At 38.3% G+C, this 18,911-nt stretch overlaps 1 protein-coding gene across 8 annotated transcripts in view; it reads left to right on the top strand.

The window, feature by feature from the left end:
• Positions 1-18,911, top strand: part of ncam1a (neural cell adhesion molecule 1a) — a 399,099-nt gene that overhangs the window by 361,773 nt on the left and 18,415 nt on the right. For 7 of the 8 annotated variants that reach the window (XM_057820264.1, XM_057820265.1, XM_057820266.1 and 4 more), the window contains one exon: positions 773-953. In XM_057820264.1, coding sequence (XP_057676247.1) covers positions 773-953 — 181 coding nt within the window. Of the gene's footprint in view, positions 1-772; positions 954-6,819; positions 12,777-18,911 lie in introns of those variants that run through there. The other variant, XM_057820270.1, reaches the window with a different exon arrangement.

Below are 18,911 nucleotides of genomic sequence, written 5' to 3'. Positions count from 1 at the left end.
GGGAGGGTGATCATTTCATACAATCATCTTTGATGTGAAAAATGTTACAGAATGTAGAACGTAATTATGTGTTCAACATGAAAAGTAACGAGTTATTTTGGTGAGTAACTAATTACTCTTACAATGAAGTAACTGAGTTACTAGCTCAATTACTTGTAATTAAGTAAGTAATTTCTAATTTGTAACTAACTTATTACCTTTTTAAAGTAAGATTAACAACACTGGTAACATGTAATTGTTTCTTGTCTTGTCTGAATTTTGGGGGCTTAGAACTGATTAGGGCATTTACATGGAAAACGCGTCTAAAGTTCTTAACAGAATTTTCAGTTCACGTGACTGATTCCAGAATCACTTGATTTCGTGAGTTGAGGTACCACTGTTTAAATGAATAAAATTTTAATAAAATATTTAAAATGAATAAAAACTGTGGCGAAGGCCCAAATAACAATCTAAAAGTAATTTTTTTTCACTCATGTTTAATTTGATAGTATTTAACTAGTTTCCTGCCATTGAAAGGATGGCTGGCATTGAATACTCATGTTTAAGTGCCATTGGAGGCGCTAGACATCCAATCCATTTTGATGGAATGTTAGTTCATTACCCCCTCAACTCAACCCAGTGACGCTGAAACATAAACATTCAAAGCGAGTCCTCCTGTTGAAATGAATTGCATTGGTTTGACTTTAAGGTAGCATGTAAAAAAAAAAAAAAAAAAACATCTTCTTTTCCTTTTTTAACAAATGAAAATAATAGTCGCCCTCTTCTTTCTTAGAAACATGTGTCCGACTGGAAACCTGAGATCCGCATTCCACACGGAAGCGAGCACGTGGTGCTGAATGGACTGGACTGGAATACGGAGTACGAGGTCCGTATTGTGGCGGTCAATTCCAAGGGTCGATCCGAGCCTGGCGTCCTGTCCTTCAGAACAGCCACAGAACCTACCACCATGCCAGGTATTAATATTTCCCCATATTGTGACAGGATTTATTAGTTTGTAGGGAAAAAGCTTTCAACATTTTGAAAAGCATCTATAATGATAAAAAACATACGATCAGAATTGAAATCGGACAGATTATACTGTTTTTTTTTTTTTTTTATTCTTACGAAATCAGGCAGGGGTTCCTATAGCGATCATAAGTTGACCATAGTGGTTTGCCATTTAAAAATAGAACCAAGAGATCCTTCACCGATACCTGCAGCACAGAGTAGCTGATTAGCATTTCAGAATGTACCTCGCCATCTTTTGGCGGCCGGGCTCAGTGAGATAACACTAAACTATTGAGTAAATAGCGGCAGAACGTTTTCAGAGGTGCAGATAGGCTTCACGCTATGCCACTTTCCTAATCTTTGGTCATATCATTAGGGCAGCCGCCGCTCAGCAAGCGGAAAACCGGCGCAGATATCGTCAAGCCAAATGCTTTTTTTTTTCTTGGGGTGCGGTTAATCCCTAAAAGCTCTACTCCAGCGGTCACGGTCGGCCTTCGCTCTGTTGTTGTTGCTGTTGTGCTGTGTGCAATAATATTGAAGCTGGACTGCTTCCCCACCACAATACACCGCAGGCTTATAAAAGTTGGACAAAGCCAACTTAAGAAAAGTGTTCTCTCATCCTCACCCCAAGTCTTAACCGCACTTCATTTCTATGGGAAAAGCTTTTCATTTTATTGCCTCGTCGAAAAACAATCTAGAAGATTATCTAAGGACAAAGCTATAGTTTTTCAAGTCATAACAATAAGAACTAGCGCTGAAAAAAGGACGGAAATAAAACGGAAATCTGAAGGCCGACTTTGAAAATGCATTATGATGGAGAAAAAAATATTAGCGTGCATTTTATTTCTCAATGTAGTGCTTTTCAGTGCCAACAGATATTTTTTTACAATGTCACCAATAATGCTCAATGGCCCTCTAAAGTAGCTCCACCTTTTCTTTTCATCCCCCCAAAAAATGTTTTTTTTCTTTGGTTTGCACTATAAAATATTGTTGCTGTCCAATGAAAAGCATGTACTTGCAAATCAATTTTTTTGTTTTAACAGTAGCTAATCATTTACCCCTGTGGCTGCTCACTGACTCATTCCATAATGATACTTGAGAACCAAAGACTCCTTAAATGGCTTGCTTTTTTTTTTTTTTATGTGTCCAACCCAAGTGTGCTTTTGTGGTCCTTTTGCACATTCGAAACCCACACCCTTGAGAATGACGTCACTACTTTGCTTATTCACATTACCATACAGCTTGTTACTTGTAATGCGGCTTGGTTGGTTGGGGATGCAGCCTTCTTAATCTTTGCATGGTAATAATTAGTGTTGCACTAATGTTGCACCGAAATGGCACTAAAATCACATCATTAGTATCGGGAAGTACTAAGAAATAAAACGACGATGCTACGAAATCTGTATATTTTGAAATCTGGGTTGTGTTTCAAAAACCGTTTGAGTCGCCCTCGCACACTTGCCCTCAGTACTTGCCCTCGGGGGAATACCCACCGCCATCATAGGGCCGTTTCATTTCTTTAAACAGCTGAAGTGAACTTGGTGAGATCGACCCTTGAGGGCTTAGTGAACGAGGCAACGACGAAGGTCACTCCAGAGCTGTATATATCAATGCATTGCAGTGGTGCACAAAAAAAATGTCCATGTGGTGGCGATAACAAAGCTCAAACAACGTTGGCTGAGGTCTATTTACCACCAAAGACGAAGAAAATTAATAAAGGAGCCAGCGCGGTGTTTGAATATTATACCAAACCTATACCTTTCGAATAGCAAAATTCATCATTGTTGTTCAAAAAAATGATTAAATTTAGACTGTCCCTGGCAGGTATTGCAGAACGTATGGCATCGCAGGAGTGCGAAAATTAAAAAAGAAGAAAAAAGATTAGAGAGGCCTGTAACTGTCAACATGGGTAAACCTCAACCATGAGAGACAGAAGGGGGGGGGTGAAAGTCACATTGTTTGATTTTTATTAGAATTTTTTTTCCAAATTAGAGTGGAAAATAAGTGTTTGGTCACCTACAAACAAGCAAGATTTCTGGCTGTCAAAGAGGTCTAACTTCTTCTAACGAGGTCTAACGAGGCTCCACTCGTTACCTGTATTAATGGCACCTGTTTTAACTCATTATCAGTATAAAAGACACCTGTCCACAAGCTCAGTCAGTCACACTCCAAACTCCACTATGGCCAAGACCAAAGAGCTGTCAAAGGACACCAGAGACAAAATTGTAGACCTGCACCAGGCTGGGAAGACTGAATCTGCAATAGGTAAAACGCTTGGTGTAAAGAAATCAACTGTGGGAGCAATTATTAGAAAATGGAAGACATACAAGACCACTGATAATCTCCCTCGATCTGGGGTTCCATGCAAGATCTTACCCTGTGGCGTCAAAATGATAACAAAAACGGTGAGCAAAATTCCCAGAACCACACAGGGGGACCTAGTGAATGACCTACAGAGAGCTGGGCACACAGTAACAATGGCAACTATCAGTAACACAATGCACCGCCAGGGACTCAAGTCCTGCACTGTCAGACGTGTCCCCCTGCTGAAGCCAGTACACGTCCAGGCCTGTCTGCGGTTCGCGAGAGAGCATTTGGATGATCCAGAAGAGGACTGGGAATGTGTGTTATGGTCAGATGAGTGAAAATCTCCTTCCATCAGCAAGGGCATTGAAGATGAGACGTGGCTGGGTCTTTCAGGCATGACAATGATTCAAACACACAGCCAGGGCAACAAAGGAGTGGCTTCGTAAGAAGCATTTCAAGGTCCTGGAGTGGCCTAGCCAGTCTCCAGATCTCAACCCCATAGAAAATCTGTGGAAGGAGTTGAAAGTCCGTGTTGCCCAACGACAGCCCCAAAACATCACTGCTCTAGAGGAGATCTGCATGGATGAATGGGCCAAAATACCAGCAACAGTGTGTAAAAAGCTTGTGAAGAGTTACAGAAAACGTTTGGCCTCCATTATTGCCAACAAAGGGTACATAACAAAGTATTGAGATGAACTTTTGGTATTAACCAAATACTTATTTTCCACCATGATTTGAAAGTAAATCAAACAATGTGATTTTCTGGGTGTTTTTTCCACATTCTGTCTCTCATGGTTGAGGTTTACCCATGTTGACAATTACAGGCCTCGCTAATATTTTCAAGTGGCAGAACTTGAACAATTAATGGTTGACTAAATACTTATTTGCCCCACTGTATGTTACATTCAAGTGAGTATGCAGTAATTTAGTATTAATACAGATGACGGAAAACACTCAGGTGACTTGAAGTTCCGCTCTGAGACCCCCAATTTGGCCAAATTTCAAAATTGTCCTATGTGATACATCATTGGAAAGCTTGAAATCTCAATTTTCTGGGGGAAGAAATTTTTTTAACAGGAGGGCATTTTTAAAGAAAAAAAAAATTTAACAGCAAAACCCTAACTGGAGGTGAGAGCATGAGAGAGCATAATTAAAGACGCCATGATTTTAATGAGATATTATCACGTTCTTGCCTCTTTTTGATCCAAAAACTCCATGTAGCATGTATCACCAAGTGTCACAACACAGCTGTGAATGTCCTCAGCTGGATTTTTAGGGGATTTTTTTGGGGTGGCCCGCGATGCAGAAATCGCAGACATCAAGGAGTGGTCGAGATTTTCATTTTCATATATTTACCCTTTTAAACGTTTTTTTTTTTCTTTCATTTTTTCTTTATTTGGATCGATGATCATCTAAAATATTGGGGAAAATGCGACAGTAACAAAAAAAAATACAATTAATATCCGTGAGTTTTTTACAGACGCCATTTTTTTTATTGTGACGTAATTTGTTTAAAAGTTTAAAATATGCGAGTGAATAATTTCATAAAGTCTTTTTTAAACTAATATTAGGCTTCAATTAATTATTCTAACCTAAAAATGACAGACATTTCAAATAATAAATATAATTCTTTTTATGGCTGGGTTGAAACAAAAGCTGTTGCGCGACGTCTGTAAATGGGGGTCTCCACGGTAAAACGGACAAATTGGGTTAATGCGCCATAAATCTGCTATGGCAGCATAAAGACATATTGTTCTATCAAACACAACCGTTCTTTTGGCTGAAAATACAGCATTTTATTTTAAAGAGGGATGCAAGAGCAGAAACTGCTTTTTCAGCCTTGTCTGTGTTTTCCGCCATACGTTTTTTTTCATGTGGTATCAGTAAATTGCCGGCATCAGTTGATACCACACAATTGGAATCGGTATCAGGCGGCAAAACATGGTATGTGACAGTGCAACACTAGTTTTTTGTGGCAACATCATCAAGTTGGCAATGTTGGTTAACTCATTGTCTGCCATTGACGGTGATAAACGTCTGATACATTTGAAGTGGGAGAACGGACGTTTATATTAGTGCAGCAACGATTAATCGATTAACTCGAGTATTCGATTAGAAAAAAAACGAATTCAATTTTGCTGCTTCGAGTATTCGCTTAATTATTGTGGCGTTGTCATGGTTTATTTTGAAAGTGTTTGCAATCAGTTTTATCGATTTGAGGGTATATACTGCCCTCTAGTCTGCCTCATTTCACATGGCTGAATCCAGCTGCTTCATTTTAAGACCAACATAAGCTAAGTTTTTGTTTGTGCTAATGTTTTTTTTTTTAAGTATTCGTAATTTAGTTTTTGGGTATATTTAGCAGATTTTTGTTGGAATATGTGTCTGAACCATTTGTTAAGAGCATTGTAAAAAAAAGTTAACAATTTATAGCATTTAAGCTAGTGGACGTTTGCTATTTAAGTAAGCCAATTGTTCTTTAATTATTTTTTTTTTTTTATACCGTTTGAGGCTTAGCTCAGGTATTTTATTTTTTTCATGTTACTTATCCGATTACTCGATTATTCCACAAACTAGTTCATCGATAAATTGACTACTAAAATAATCGATAGCTGCAGCCCTAGTTTATATGCTGCCACCCTCCCACTTCAAATGGTTTGGACGTCTGCTAGTGATAAACAAAGAGTTTTAATTTAGTTTTTAGGAGCCACATTATAGGACGCGTATCATCATCAATGGCATTGAAAGACTTAAATATTACTGCATCCAAAATCCATGCAAATCAATGTGAGTAATGTGTGTTGGGAGATTCTTTCATTCCATGAACGCATTGCATGGCCCCATCCTGCTCTCTGCCATGACCAGTGGTGTAGCTCAAGACAGTACAATAATAACCTCTTCTAATCTGCCATTAATAGTACTCTCAGGCATATATTCTTTACCCTCGGGAAAGAAGGACTGATGAGCTGAAAGGAGTTGAGATGTCTCTATTTAAAAGGAAAACGAAAATGAGGACATGCAAACTTTTTATCGGTCAGAAAGGGGTTTTCAAGATGTTAAATGAATTGGACGTCTATGGTCGTTACTGAAAGCCGATGAGTTAAATTGATGTTTAGTATAATAAGTATAAACACCACTGGCCATTTTCCATGTGATATCCGTCTTGAAAGTCTTCCACCCACACCAGCAATAAACAATCTTTGGCTTGCTGACTAACTCACTTTGGCTTCCTTCTGTTTTTTTTTGTTTTTTTTTTAACTCCTCACTTTAATCTCTTGTAACCTTTCGAGGTTGTATTTCTGTATTTCTGACCTTAATTTTTTTCTATCTCTCCCTGTTTTTCCTCCCCTTCTCTTTTCTCCTTTCCTTCCTTGTTGTTGTTCCACCCTGTACTTGTTGTGTCTCTTGTCCTGTTCACGTGTTGTCGGGGGCACCTGCGGACCGTGACCTTACTGTACGCCCCAATCTCTGCCTCGTTTTTCAAAATTCTTTTTGCGTCATGGAAATATTGGTGGTCACCCGCAGCGACGCTGGGTTGCCAGTGCGTAACGTACAGTTTTGCTACTCTTCTGCTCTCCACCTCGCTGACTGCGCTCTGGCTCTAGTAAAACTGATCTCATCTGAGAAGAAAGGAAAAGAAAAGCAGTTTTTTTTTGTTGTTGTTTTTTTGAGGCTCTAATGACCTCCAAATCCCCCTCTTTCGCTTTCTATGCCTTTTTGAGCCTTGTGTACCCACACACAAGATCAGAACAAGATGAAGAGTCAGAGATGTTGCTTTCATGATTGTTATTCCAGGGTGCTCTGTCCGTGTATCACTTTTCTTTGGTGGGGATTAAGAGTTTTGCTTTCTTTTACATGAATATATGTAAGGACTTTCTATTTCAGGGGTGTCCAAAGTTCTTCTTGAGGGCCCCCCAGTAGGCATTCTAAAAGTTAACAAACACCTTGGAACAATTTCCTACTTTGTACATCCGAGAGCCATGTAGAAAGAGAGTTGCGACACTCCGATAGGGATCTATTATACGATTTTACTTCCGGCTTAAACATAAGTAGTCCCCAGGTTATGACGTACCTGACTTACTTTATTCCGACTTTACGACGCCTCAGTCTCGTCCGCCATTATTTTGTCTCCAGTGTTTTTTAAATAATATTGACCTTTGTTTTGTGATGCATACTTTTATTTTGGCGCAGGAAGCATAGAGCAGGTAGTAATTCCACACACGAGTTAGAATGCATGTACACAGGAAGAACAACATATTTTCGCACACGAAGAAGAGCGCACGTGTACACACGAGGAAGAGCACATTTTGCTCCCATGAAAAAGTCACGCAGCTGAGTGAGAGAGAGAGAGAGAGAGAGAGAGAGAGGAGAATGATTACAGCTTCAAGCCTGCGCGCACATGTGTTGCTTTCGAAGCATCCACAGAAGCCACACCTGCATATAAGACCTTTTGTACTGATTATTGTGTTTTCAATTGTGGTCAAATACTTGGCGCGAATGTATGTGATTGTTTTTGATGATGTTCGGACGCTAACTGATACATGCTAATCGTTTGTTGGGATTGTAACTGCTGTATCAGCAGCTAGTTATAAACACAAATTTGAATTGCTGTTATCGATGATGAAACTAAGTTAATTTCATTTTTATTTTAATTTCATTCTTCAGGTGTTGATGTCATGAGCAGCTAAATAAAGTCAGCAAACCACATGGATGTCTTAAATTGTCATTTCGGAACACCGCTCGCTGTCAAGCTAGGAGTTAGCTGCAACGTCTTGGCGAGGACAGTACAATGATTTATAATCCATGTTTACATGTATACGTGGTAGTTATTTTGAGATTTAGGGGGTATTTGTTGGGATGTCCCGATTACATATTTTTACACCCGGGTCAGAGTAACCGGATTTTGAGAATCTGCTGATACCGAGTCCCGATCAGATACCAAAAAAGAAGTGTTGTTCAAAAATAAATAATTAAATATGTTAGTCTCCCACTGTGCCACCGTCATTATGTGAATTATTTTAAAACAAGAATAACGTAGAAAAACACTTGTCTTTATTAAATGCTTCATTGAGTAAGTCCACTCAAATCCTCTCACGCTGCCAAGAACAGCCGCTCATTTACACACACACAATGAGTTGCCACAGCACACTACCGCTAGTGTTTAACAAGCTAAACAATGATTGACGTATTTTACGCCTTGAAGGTGGCTCTCCCAAGCTTCTCTGGCAAGAGCAAAGCTTTAACACCTGTCATTCATTGTTAACTTTAACAAGCAAACTCCAGTGCACTTCTAACCAAGAAATGAAGCAGGAGGGAGAGTGAGAGGCTGTACGTGCATGAAGCAGAAAAACATAAGTATGTTCTTTAAATTAAAAACCCGATCCTTTTAACCCAATTCCAATCCTCTGAAAAATGGCGCAATCGGCCTGCTTTCCAATCACGTGATTGGATCAGGACATTTCCAGGTATTTAGGGGTAGTTAAAGGGTTATTTACGATTTACATGGAAATTTGGGTTACGTCACCAGCGTAAGAACTGAACTCTTTAGTAACCCAGGGACTACCTGTAGTTCCAAACATTGCTTCAATGAGGGCGGACCCCAATGAGATATACATTTTTTACCTTAAATATCACAATTACCGCTGTCAGTTCCATCGAAAACCATGACAGCGCTGCTTGTGCTTGGAACTATTGAGGCCTTCGTGAACCACGTAACCACCCGCAGCAAGATCAGAGAGTGTCGCAACTCCTTCTACATGCATCTGGTACATCCTATAGGAGGAGCTTTATTGACGACTTTTTTTGCATTTCTCAAGTTGCATCATGATAGTTTGTGCCAAAAACAGTGTTTTACTATCAGTTTGATTGTTTTGCATGTTTGGACAAGGATTTAGCGAGGCAAATGGTTGACTCCTACTGTCCGGTCGATTGTACTATATGTTTCATCATTGGGCCCGATAAAACATTTTTTCGAATCCCCTCCGAAAAGGACTGTGAAAAATGAAAGAAATGGCTGCGGGTGGCCAGGAGATTAAACCCAGACTTCTGTCAGATTAGCATACCCGTATGATTGCAGTATATAGCACTTTTTCACACATTAAATGTTGCTCAAAGCGATTTATAATACTTACCCTTCTTAAATTTTGGATGTTATTTTGTTCGGCATCTGAACTACAATTTATAAGTCTGTGTCCTCTTTTTCTGTATTAAAATGCAGATACATTTACAGTATTGTCATTGTGTCGAGGGGTTATAACCATTTGATGACTGTTAGTGTATTAATTAAAAAATTGAATTTATGTTGGCAGAAGAATTTTGCCCAACTTTCCTTGGAACAAAATAATCATAGCGCTTTGAATTACTTGGAATTTGTTTCCAACACAAATTTTAAGCCTTTCGCTTATCCTCATCCAGGCTTCAGACATTCAAATGTTTAGATATCAAATATTTCAGCCTGTAACTGTTTGTCGCATCTTCACTGCACGGTATCTTGTTTGTTTTCTGCCACCTAACCAACTGCGCATGCACGGAAAATACAGTATGTCAATAAAGATCCTCCTATACTTACAGTGGGGCAAAAAAGTATTTAGTCAACCACTAATTGTGCAAGGTCTTCCTCTTGAAAATATTAGAGAGGCCTATAATTGTCAACATGGATAAACCTCAACCATGAGAGACAGAATGTGGAAAAAAAAAACTGAAAATCGCATTGTTTGATTTTTGAAGAATTTATTTGCAAAATATGGTGGAAAAGAAGTATTTGGTCAATACTAAAAGTTCATCCCAATACTTTGTTATGTACCCTTTGTTGGCAGTAATGGAGGCCAAACGTTTTCCCTAACTCATCACAAGCTTTTCACACACTGTTGCTGGTATTTTTGCCCATTCCTCCATGCAGATCTCCTCTAGAGCAGTGATGTTTTGGGGCTGTCGTTGGGCAACACGGACTTTCAACTCCGTCCACAGATTTTCTATGGGGTTGAGATGTGGAGACTGGTTAGGCCACTCCAGGACCTTGAAATACTTCTTACGAAGCCACTCCTTTGTTGCCCTGGCGGTGTGTTTGGGATCATTGTCATGCTGACAGACCAAGCCACGTCTCATCTTCGATGCCCTTGCTGATGGAAGGAGATTTTCTCTCAAAATCTTTCGATACATGGCCCCATTCATTCTTTCCTTTACACAGATCAGTCGTCCTGGTCCCTTTGCAGAAAAACAACCCCAAAGCATGATGTTTCCACCCCGATGCTTCACAGTGGGTATGGTGTTCTTCGGATGCAATTCAGTATTCTTTCTTCTCCAAACACGATAACCTGTGTTTCTACCAAAAAGTTCTATTGTGGTTTTCATCTGACCATAACACATTCTCCCAGTCCTCTTCTGGACCATCCAAATGCTCTCTAGTGAACCGCAGACGGGCCTGGATGTGTACTTTCTTCAGCAGGGGGACACGTCTGGCAGTGCAGGGTTTTAGTCCCTGGCGGCGCATTATGTTACTGGTAGAAGCCTTTGTTACTGTGGTCCCAGCTCTCTGTAGGTCATTCACTAGGTCCCCCCGTGTGGTTCTGGGGTTTTTGCTCACGGTTCTTGTTATCATTTTGACGCCACGGGGTGAGATCTTGCATGGAGCCCCAGATCGAGGGAGATTATCAGTGGTCTTGTACGTCTTCCATTTTCTAATAATTGCTCCCACAGTTGATTTCTTTACACCAAGCGTTTTACTTGGCCTGGTGCAGGTCTACAATTTTGTCTCTGGTGTCCTTTGACAGCTCTTTGGTCTTGGCCATAGTGGAGTTTGGAGTGTGACTGACTGAGATTGTGGACAGGTGTCTTTGAAACCGATAATGAGTTAAAACAGGTGCCATTAATACAGGTAACGGTGGAGCCTCGTTAGACCTCGTTAGAAGAAGTTAGACCTCTTTGACAGCCAGAAATCTTGCTTGTTTGTAGGTGACCAAATATTCATTTTCTACTCTAATTTGGAAATAAATTCTTTAAAAATCAAACAATGTGATTTTCTGTTTTTTTTTCCACATTCTGTCTCTCATGGTTGAGGTTTACCCATGTTGACAATTACAGGCATCTCTAATCTTTTCAAGTATGAGAACTTGCACAATTGGTGGTTGACTAAATACTTATTTGTACTGTACTTATGTACCAATGTGCTAATATGTTTTGAAAAATAAAAATGCTGTTCAATTTTATTTATGTATTTATTATTTATTTTTATTTGCCCCACTGTACATGTCAAAACTATGAGCAACAGCAGTCTTCGTTGAAAAAAAATGTCAGGAAAAAAAACTGCTGCAACAACTGAAATAAATATGGGGTTGTTTAGATGCACTTTAATTGGTATGTTCATAATTTTTGGAAGTATATTTTGATTATTCAATTGAAGTCTGTATATTATTAACTAGATGGCCGTCATTGATGGCTATAGAAATCCAATCCATTTGAACTGGGTGAGCTAGCAAATAAATGAATATGCCAACCCTCCCAGTTCAAATGGATTGGACGTCTGCTAGTGATTTGAAGAGTTTTGATTTAAATTTGTAGAGCAACATGAATTGACGTCTATCATTGCCAGTGGCACTGAAAGAAAACGTTTTGGACACCCCTGATTAGAAGGTTACAATATAGGGATGGGTATGATAATGCAGTTATTGATCATTCAAAATCCTGCTGATTGTGCGCTATTGATTGTTGATATGTTTTAGCTGTCTTAAAGTTGGTCTTCAGCCAAGTTGCGGTAATTTAAAAGTTCCATTTAATTAGACATTGATCAATCCATTGTTCAATGATTTCCCCCATATTAGTGACCGAGGAACTTTACGTGAATGCCCATCCCTTGTTGTGTTTGTGTTAAAAGTCAGATAACGGGTGGAGATTAGTTCGGAGGAACACAATCATAATGCCTTAACGTGAACTTCAGAGTCACGTGATTGTGTGTCTGAGATAGATAGACCTGGGTAAATGATAAAGAGAGGCTTTTATTTCTTCCTCTCTTGGCCTAAGAGCATGAAGAGAGCATGACACACCCCCCGCTACTCCCCCGTGTCAAACATTATGAATGTGAAGGGAGGTGAGGATGAACACTGCAAATTAGATCAGGAAATTACTTCTGATGCACTTTTCTCCCCACTTCGCATTTTAAGCATTGTGACATAAATGCCTTGAAAGGATAGAAGTAAAGAAAGGAAAATGAACATGTCTTGTATGTACATAATCTTTTCAGACTGAAATCTGCTGGTCTCTTCACTCCTCTTGTATTTATACTGTATCTAAAAGCGGGGGAAACGCCTGAAAAGGGTGAACAAAATTACGAATATCACTATTAAAAAAAAAAAAAAAGGCACATCCTTTTTGGATTAAGTGAAATGGTTTGGGATTTTGGTTTGAAGACATTTTTGTAAGTACATATCTGTGCGTGTTTCCATGTAACCGTTGTTGGGGTGGAAATAAAGTGTGTCTGTTTTCTTTCGCTGATGTGTGTGATTTTTGTTCACCGTCATGCCGAGTGTCAAACTCAATTATGTCAACGAGTGGTTAAAGGGTACCACGGATAGAAAGACATGTAGTTCTTAAGAGATAAATGTTAGTGTGAGTCATAATAATTTGATATTAAAACCCCTTTGAATGTTTTTGTTTTAATAACATTTGTAAAATTATTTTAACTAGAAGGTCGCCATTATTGACGTCGCAGGGCGATGACGTCACATGGGTACGCTGCCGGACTTCCACAGTTACACACATTAACATGTCATCAGTTCTGCCCTTCCAATTTGAACCTGAGTGGAACATTAATGAGAAGGACAGCAAGAGCAAAATGAACAGGAAAGACAATTCGTATAATTATTATGGAGATAGTAAGCATCCAGAGCTGCCGTGTGGTTTACATATGATTAGGATGTACAGACAGTGAAACACAGCAGTTTGATTACTTTTTTGCTGATAGCCGAGGGCCGTGCATCACAACACACGAAAACGTTTGCCTCTACCGAGATGTCTCATGGCATCTAATGACGTCTTACCTTATTTTTGTCACGTGAAAGCAGACGTCCAGATTGTTGATCATCCTGCTGGTTGTTTCCCAGTGAATAAGTGACACGGAAAACGAATAAATATATATTAAACTTAGTTTGGTTGCTGGCTATTCGTATCATTTTGCATATTGAGATCTAAGAGGCAGAGAAAGACGAGTCGGCACGCGTGTTCAGATTCGTAGCTTGGACCGGGCAGTTTATTGGCTTAAACTTCAGTAACTCCTTCACAACAAACATAAGTATCATGTAGTGAAAATACAACAACAATAATATTCATGTCTCTCAAAAAACTAATGTTCATAAAAAGAAAAGTGCTTCAATCTGTATTAATGAGGCCCTATTCTCACATAGTTAAACAACAATGCAAAGAGAACTGGCATTCAAAAATTCACAATAAAAATATACATAAAACTTACTCAGACTTTGGTCAAACTCTATTTAAACAAATACAAATACACTGGATGGCAATATTTAGTCACATTATACAAACTATGATGCTGGGAGCCATTATCAAGAGTCGTTTATTATGAAGACAACACTCAATGAACGTAAGTCACAATGGACCCGGACGAAACAGGAAACTACGGTGTCAGTTGAGGGAGAAAACACACCCACTGGTTTGATCTCTTATTAATTCAAAACTCGCCATTGACACCTTGTGGTGTATTTAAATTACTACCTTACATAGTTAAAGAGTGAAACTGAAGTACGGCATTGCGTTGCCATGTGACGTCACCGCCCTGCAACGTCAACAACAATGGCGAGCAACTAGTTTATTTTTTTATTTGCATTTTTTACAAATTTTATTAAAACGAAAAAATTAAGAGGGGTTTTAATATCAAATAATTATAACTCGTACTAACATTTATCTTTTAAAAACTACATTTCTTTCTATCCGTGGTACCCTTTAAAGTTGGGGATAATCAAGTCATTCTGATTAAAATTATTCTGATTGAAGCCCTCAGGTGTACATGGGAGGTGATTTTTTTTCCCGATCTAGTGTTTACATGTGCTACAACGTTTAAACGGACCGTCTGTATTACAGATATGTGATACACACAGGCGTACATATCATGTGATAGTAGCCACTTTTAAGTGTTTTCCATCAGTTCCTTAGTTGTGCAACATTTTGGTCAATCACAGCTTCGCTCAACTTTAGCTGTACTGTTTCAAATTCAGTGGTACCTCTACTTATGAATTTATTTCATTCCAGGACCTTGTTTATAAGTCGAAATGGTCGTATATACATTTTAATTCTATGAATTTGTTCCACATCCCAAAAACTAATGCCGGTACAATTACTAATAGCAATTACACATAGCAAAACAAATAAATTATAAATACAAATCGGAATAATAATCATAATAATAATGTAACCAATCGGGTTCTAATGTGGCGGTTGTGTTTTGCATGCTGTTCCCGAAACTGTAAACTGTGTAACTAGCAAGAAAGTGAGAGAGGTGTGGAAGAGTTTTTACTTTCTCTTTTCATGTTGTTGGCGTCGGCAATGGCGGACAGTAGCTGTGTCGTGTTGCACAAGCTCTGAAATAAATTATCAAAAACCTCACAAATCTGGCGATTTACTTGCCGAAATTACAAAAATAATAATTGTCTCCTTATAACGACTGGCGAACGGAGGTCGGAAGAGGACCGTCGAGACATTCTGGCCGTATTGTCGAGCCAGTTCACTGACGCGCACACCAAGCTCATATTTTTCTATCATTTCCATCTTAATTTCACTGCTAAGCGTCACCTTTTTTCTTTATTCACCACCTGCACTAACCTTCTTGGGACCCATGTTGATTTCTCTCACAAGAAAATCCGCCGTGCGTCTGTTTTGCAGGAAAACAACGAAATTGAGACGCTGTCATAAATCGTCGTATTTCGAGTAGTCGTCATATGTCGAGACAAATGACAGGTCAAATTTTACGTCGGATGTCGAACGGATCTTATGTCGAGGTACCACTGTAGATATTTTCATGCCTTTCTTCCGTCTAAGCATGCGATGATGTGAAGCTCTTTTAGAGAGAAAACTGCGATGCAGAACAGTGCGTACTCTTTTTAGGCACTATATTTTTAATGTATAAACTAGGGCTGTCAAAATTATCGCGTTAACGGTAATTAATTGTTTTAATTAATCACGTTAAAATACTTGACACATTTAACGCACATGCCCCGCTCAAACAGATTAAAATGACAGGACACCGTCATGTCCACTTGTTACTTGTGTTTTTTGGTGTTTTGTCGCCCTCTGGTGGCGCTTGGGTACGACTGATTTTATGGGTTTCAGCACCATGAGCATTGTGTAATTATTGACATCAACAATGGCGAGCTACTAGTTTATTTTTTGATTGAAAATTTTACAAATTGTATTCAAAAGAAAACATTAAGAGGGGTTTTAATGTAAAATTTCTATAACTTGTACTAAAATTTGTCTTTTAAGAACTACAAGTCTTTCTATCCATGGATCGCTTTAACAGAATGTTAATAATGTTAATGCCATCTTGTTGATTTATTGTTATAATAAACAAATACAGTACTTATGTACAGTATGTTGAATGTATATATCCGTTTTGTGTCTCATCTTTCCATTCCAACAATAATTTACAGAAAAATATGGCCTATTTTATAGATGGTTTGAATTACGATTAATTAATTTTTAAACTGTGGTGAACTCGATTAAAATTTTAATCGTTTGACAGCCCTAGTATAAACGTCACTGTATGTTTACGTCACGGGAGAGCATGCACAGACAGGACGCTGCCCGACAACTTTCCGAAGCAACGTATACATGACAGGATTTTACTTTTAATCAGCTTGGGAAAAGGAATATTCCACCCTTGTGAATAGAAATGACATTTCATCCGGATTCGGTTTGTTCATTCCGATTGAGATGTTTAAATGGACTATTTATATTCAGTTTGGTCTTATATTCTAATTGTAATTGGAATATTTTGCTCCATATAAACCCAGTAACTGACGCCGACTTCATTGATTAATATTGAACAATTGTGGTTTTGTTTTTTGTTGTTGTTGTTGTTGGTGTTGTATTTTTTATCACCTCTGCGTCACGCCAACAGGCAATTAACTGTGCGAGGGCACATGACTTAAAAATGCGCAATAGTTGAGCGCCAGCGAGACACATGTACAGTTTGCCTTTAATCAAACAGATGTGCCTAGTGATTGTTTCCTCAGCCTCGCTAATTAAAACATGGCACCAGCTAATGAATTGGGGGGATTTGAGCATCTGCTCCCTTTTGAATGCTCATCAATCATTTCGTGTTGCTTTTCAGACAAAGGCATGATTTGGTAAAACAAATTTAAGGGTTTTAACAGTTGTCACACAGTGTGGTCAAAGTGGCACAAGACTCAAAAATAGAACGGCAATCAACCTCCCCGCAAAATTTTGCTCATGTCTTTTCATAATCATTTTTTAGTTCTGCACTTTGTGACAGGATGGCATTTATCATGCATTTGTAACTTTTTTATATTGTTCTTTTGCTATATTGTGATATTATGATTTTCTCTCCAAAAATATTTTATTGTCGTAAATGGCTGACCTAGTTTTTGTCACGTTTGGAATTTTCGTTAATGTTTCATTTGCAAGCTAAAAAAACAAAATAACTGAAACTTCCTTTCTCAAGCTGAAAATGATTTTTTGTTTTCTTTCAAAACATTAATTGAATTGTCCGATAATATTAGCCGATAAAAGATCACAATGCCGATCACGAGGTGTGCAAATACTTCTGCTCCTCACTGTATGTTGCCTTCAAGTCAATGGAGAAGCCTTCTGCCTTTGTACGAGGCCTGGTCACAGCTTAACACTGCAGTTATGCTTATTGACCATTTTCTGTCTCCAAACTTAGATGCTTGGGATTTGGTATGTGAGCAGAGCATTTGCATTCATGGTGCAAAAATTAAATTAACAATAAACTATTACAAAATAATGAATAAAAACTCATTTACATACCTCATTCACTGTACTGAAGCTGAGTGCCTTCGTTGTTATTTTCAGCCAGAAGCACTGTGTGAGCCGTATGTGATATGGCAGTGCCTTATAGGCACTTTGTATTTGCACTTGATCCAAAAAAACTGATGCCTGCAGTATTTTGATTAAACGATATAGTCACGCAATGTATGCACTTTTTTGATAACTTCAGTTATTTTTCACAGAATGTGTATTGGCATATATTGCTGTTGTTAAATTTATCAGTATTAAAGTATCCAATGAGGCATCACAATTCAATTAGCCATAATTATTTTAAAACCAAGAACATATATATTGTTATCAGTTTGATATTGGTATCGGATTTTTGGAGTTAGATACTATCGTGATAACGGTTATCGGTTAAAAAGTCATTATCGGACAACTATTCATTGCTCCCAGCCCGCCATCAAATTTTTGATAAACGCTAAATGTTATCTTTTTATTTCCTATAACTAATGATGAAAATATACGCACAAACCTACTTCCCGTATTGGCCCGAATATAAGACTGCCCTGATTATAAGACGACCCCCACTTTTTCAAGACTCAAGTTTGAAAAAAGACTTTTTGAACACCAAAATAATTTTTATCCAGAAAATAATTACAGTACATCTGAAACAAATGATTATAACAAAATATATGAGAGAAAAAGCATATTATTTAGCCTTATTCAAATCTTAATACCTCAACATTTAAATATGTAAACTAAAGTACAATCACATTCGTAAATGAATGGCTTCTGGATTTTGAAATGTAAATAAACCAATCTATTGTGATAAAACAACAAAATTGCAATAACTGAATTAACCATCAAACTGAGGTCTAACTGTAACTGTAGTCTTGAAACAAATATGAATAAGGAAAAACATTGCAATAAAATAATGCAAACTGGTTAAACTTGAGAGTAGCTGAGATCTGTCATGACAGAACATTACGCCTCAAGTTCAGCATTCGCTTATCTAGCGTCGTGAATGGGTATAATGTCTAGACAGCGAATATAAGATGACCCCTACTTTTTCAGTCTTATTTCAATGCAAAAAAAAACACCGTCTTATATTCAGGCCAATACGGTATATACTGTACATCCACATATGTTGATGCTGATGTTTATGTTTATTTCTATATATTTATATTTTTGATGAGTTGAAGAAATGTTAATTGAAACATTTTTTTATGTGTTTAGTTTACTATTATTTAGCTCACTGTCTGCCGTTGAAAACAATTGATGGCCAATTCACTTAAACTGGGATGATTGGTTGTGAATGCTCATCTTCCTGGTTGTTATCAATACTAAAATCAGGAGGTCTCGCGCCGTTAATGGCATCCAATGAGTTAAATGAGTGGTTAAGGTAATAAGCTTTCATCAGTGTTGCGTGTCGCTGTTTTGTCTGCAGCCCTCTTGTCTTCCTGCATGAGGTTTGTTTTCCTTCTCCGTGTCCAAACACTGTCTATCCTCTCTCCAGGTTTCTCTCTTCGGTGAGAGGACGTCGCGTGGCTCAGGTCTACCTGGAAAGTCGCCTGACGTCCTCCTAGCCCCCGTCTCTCCTTTAACCTTTGGTCATCTTGTCTTTCCATACTGTTAAATTT

Source organism: Corythoichthys intestinalis, chromosome 18, assembly GCF_030265065.1.
Source record: "Corythoichthys intestinalis isolate RoL2023-P3 chromosome 18, ASM3026506v1, whole genome shotgun sequence".
NCBI lineage: Eukaryota > Metazoa > Chordata > Actinopteri > Syngnathiformes > Syngnathidae > Corythoichthys > Corythoichthys intestinalis.
Note: the sequence above shows the minus strand (reverse complement) of the source record. Positions and strands in the feature narration are given on the sequence as shown.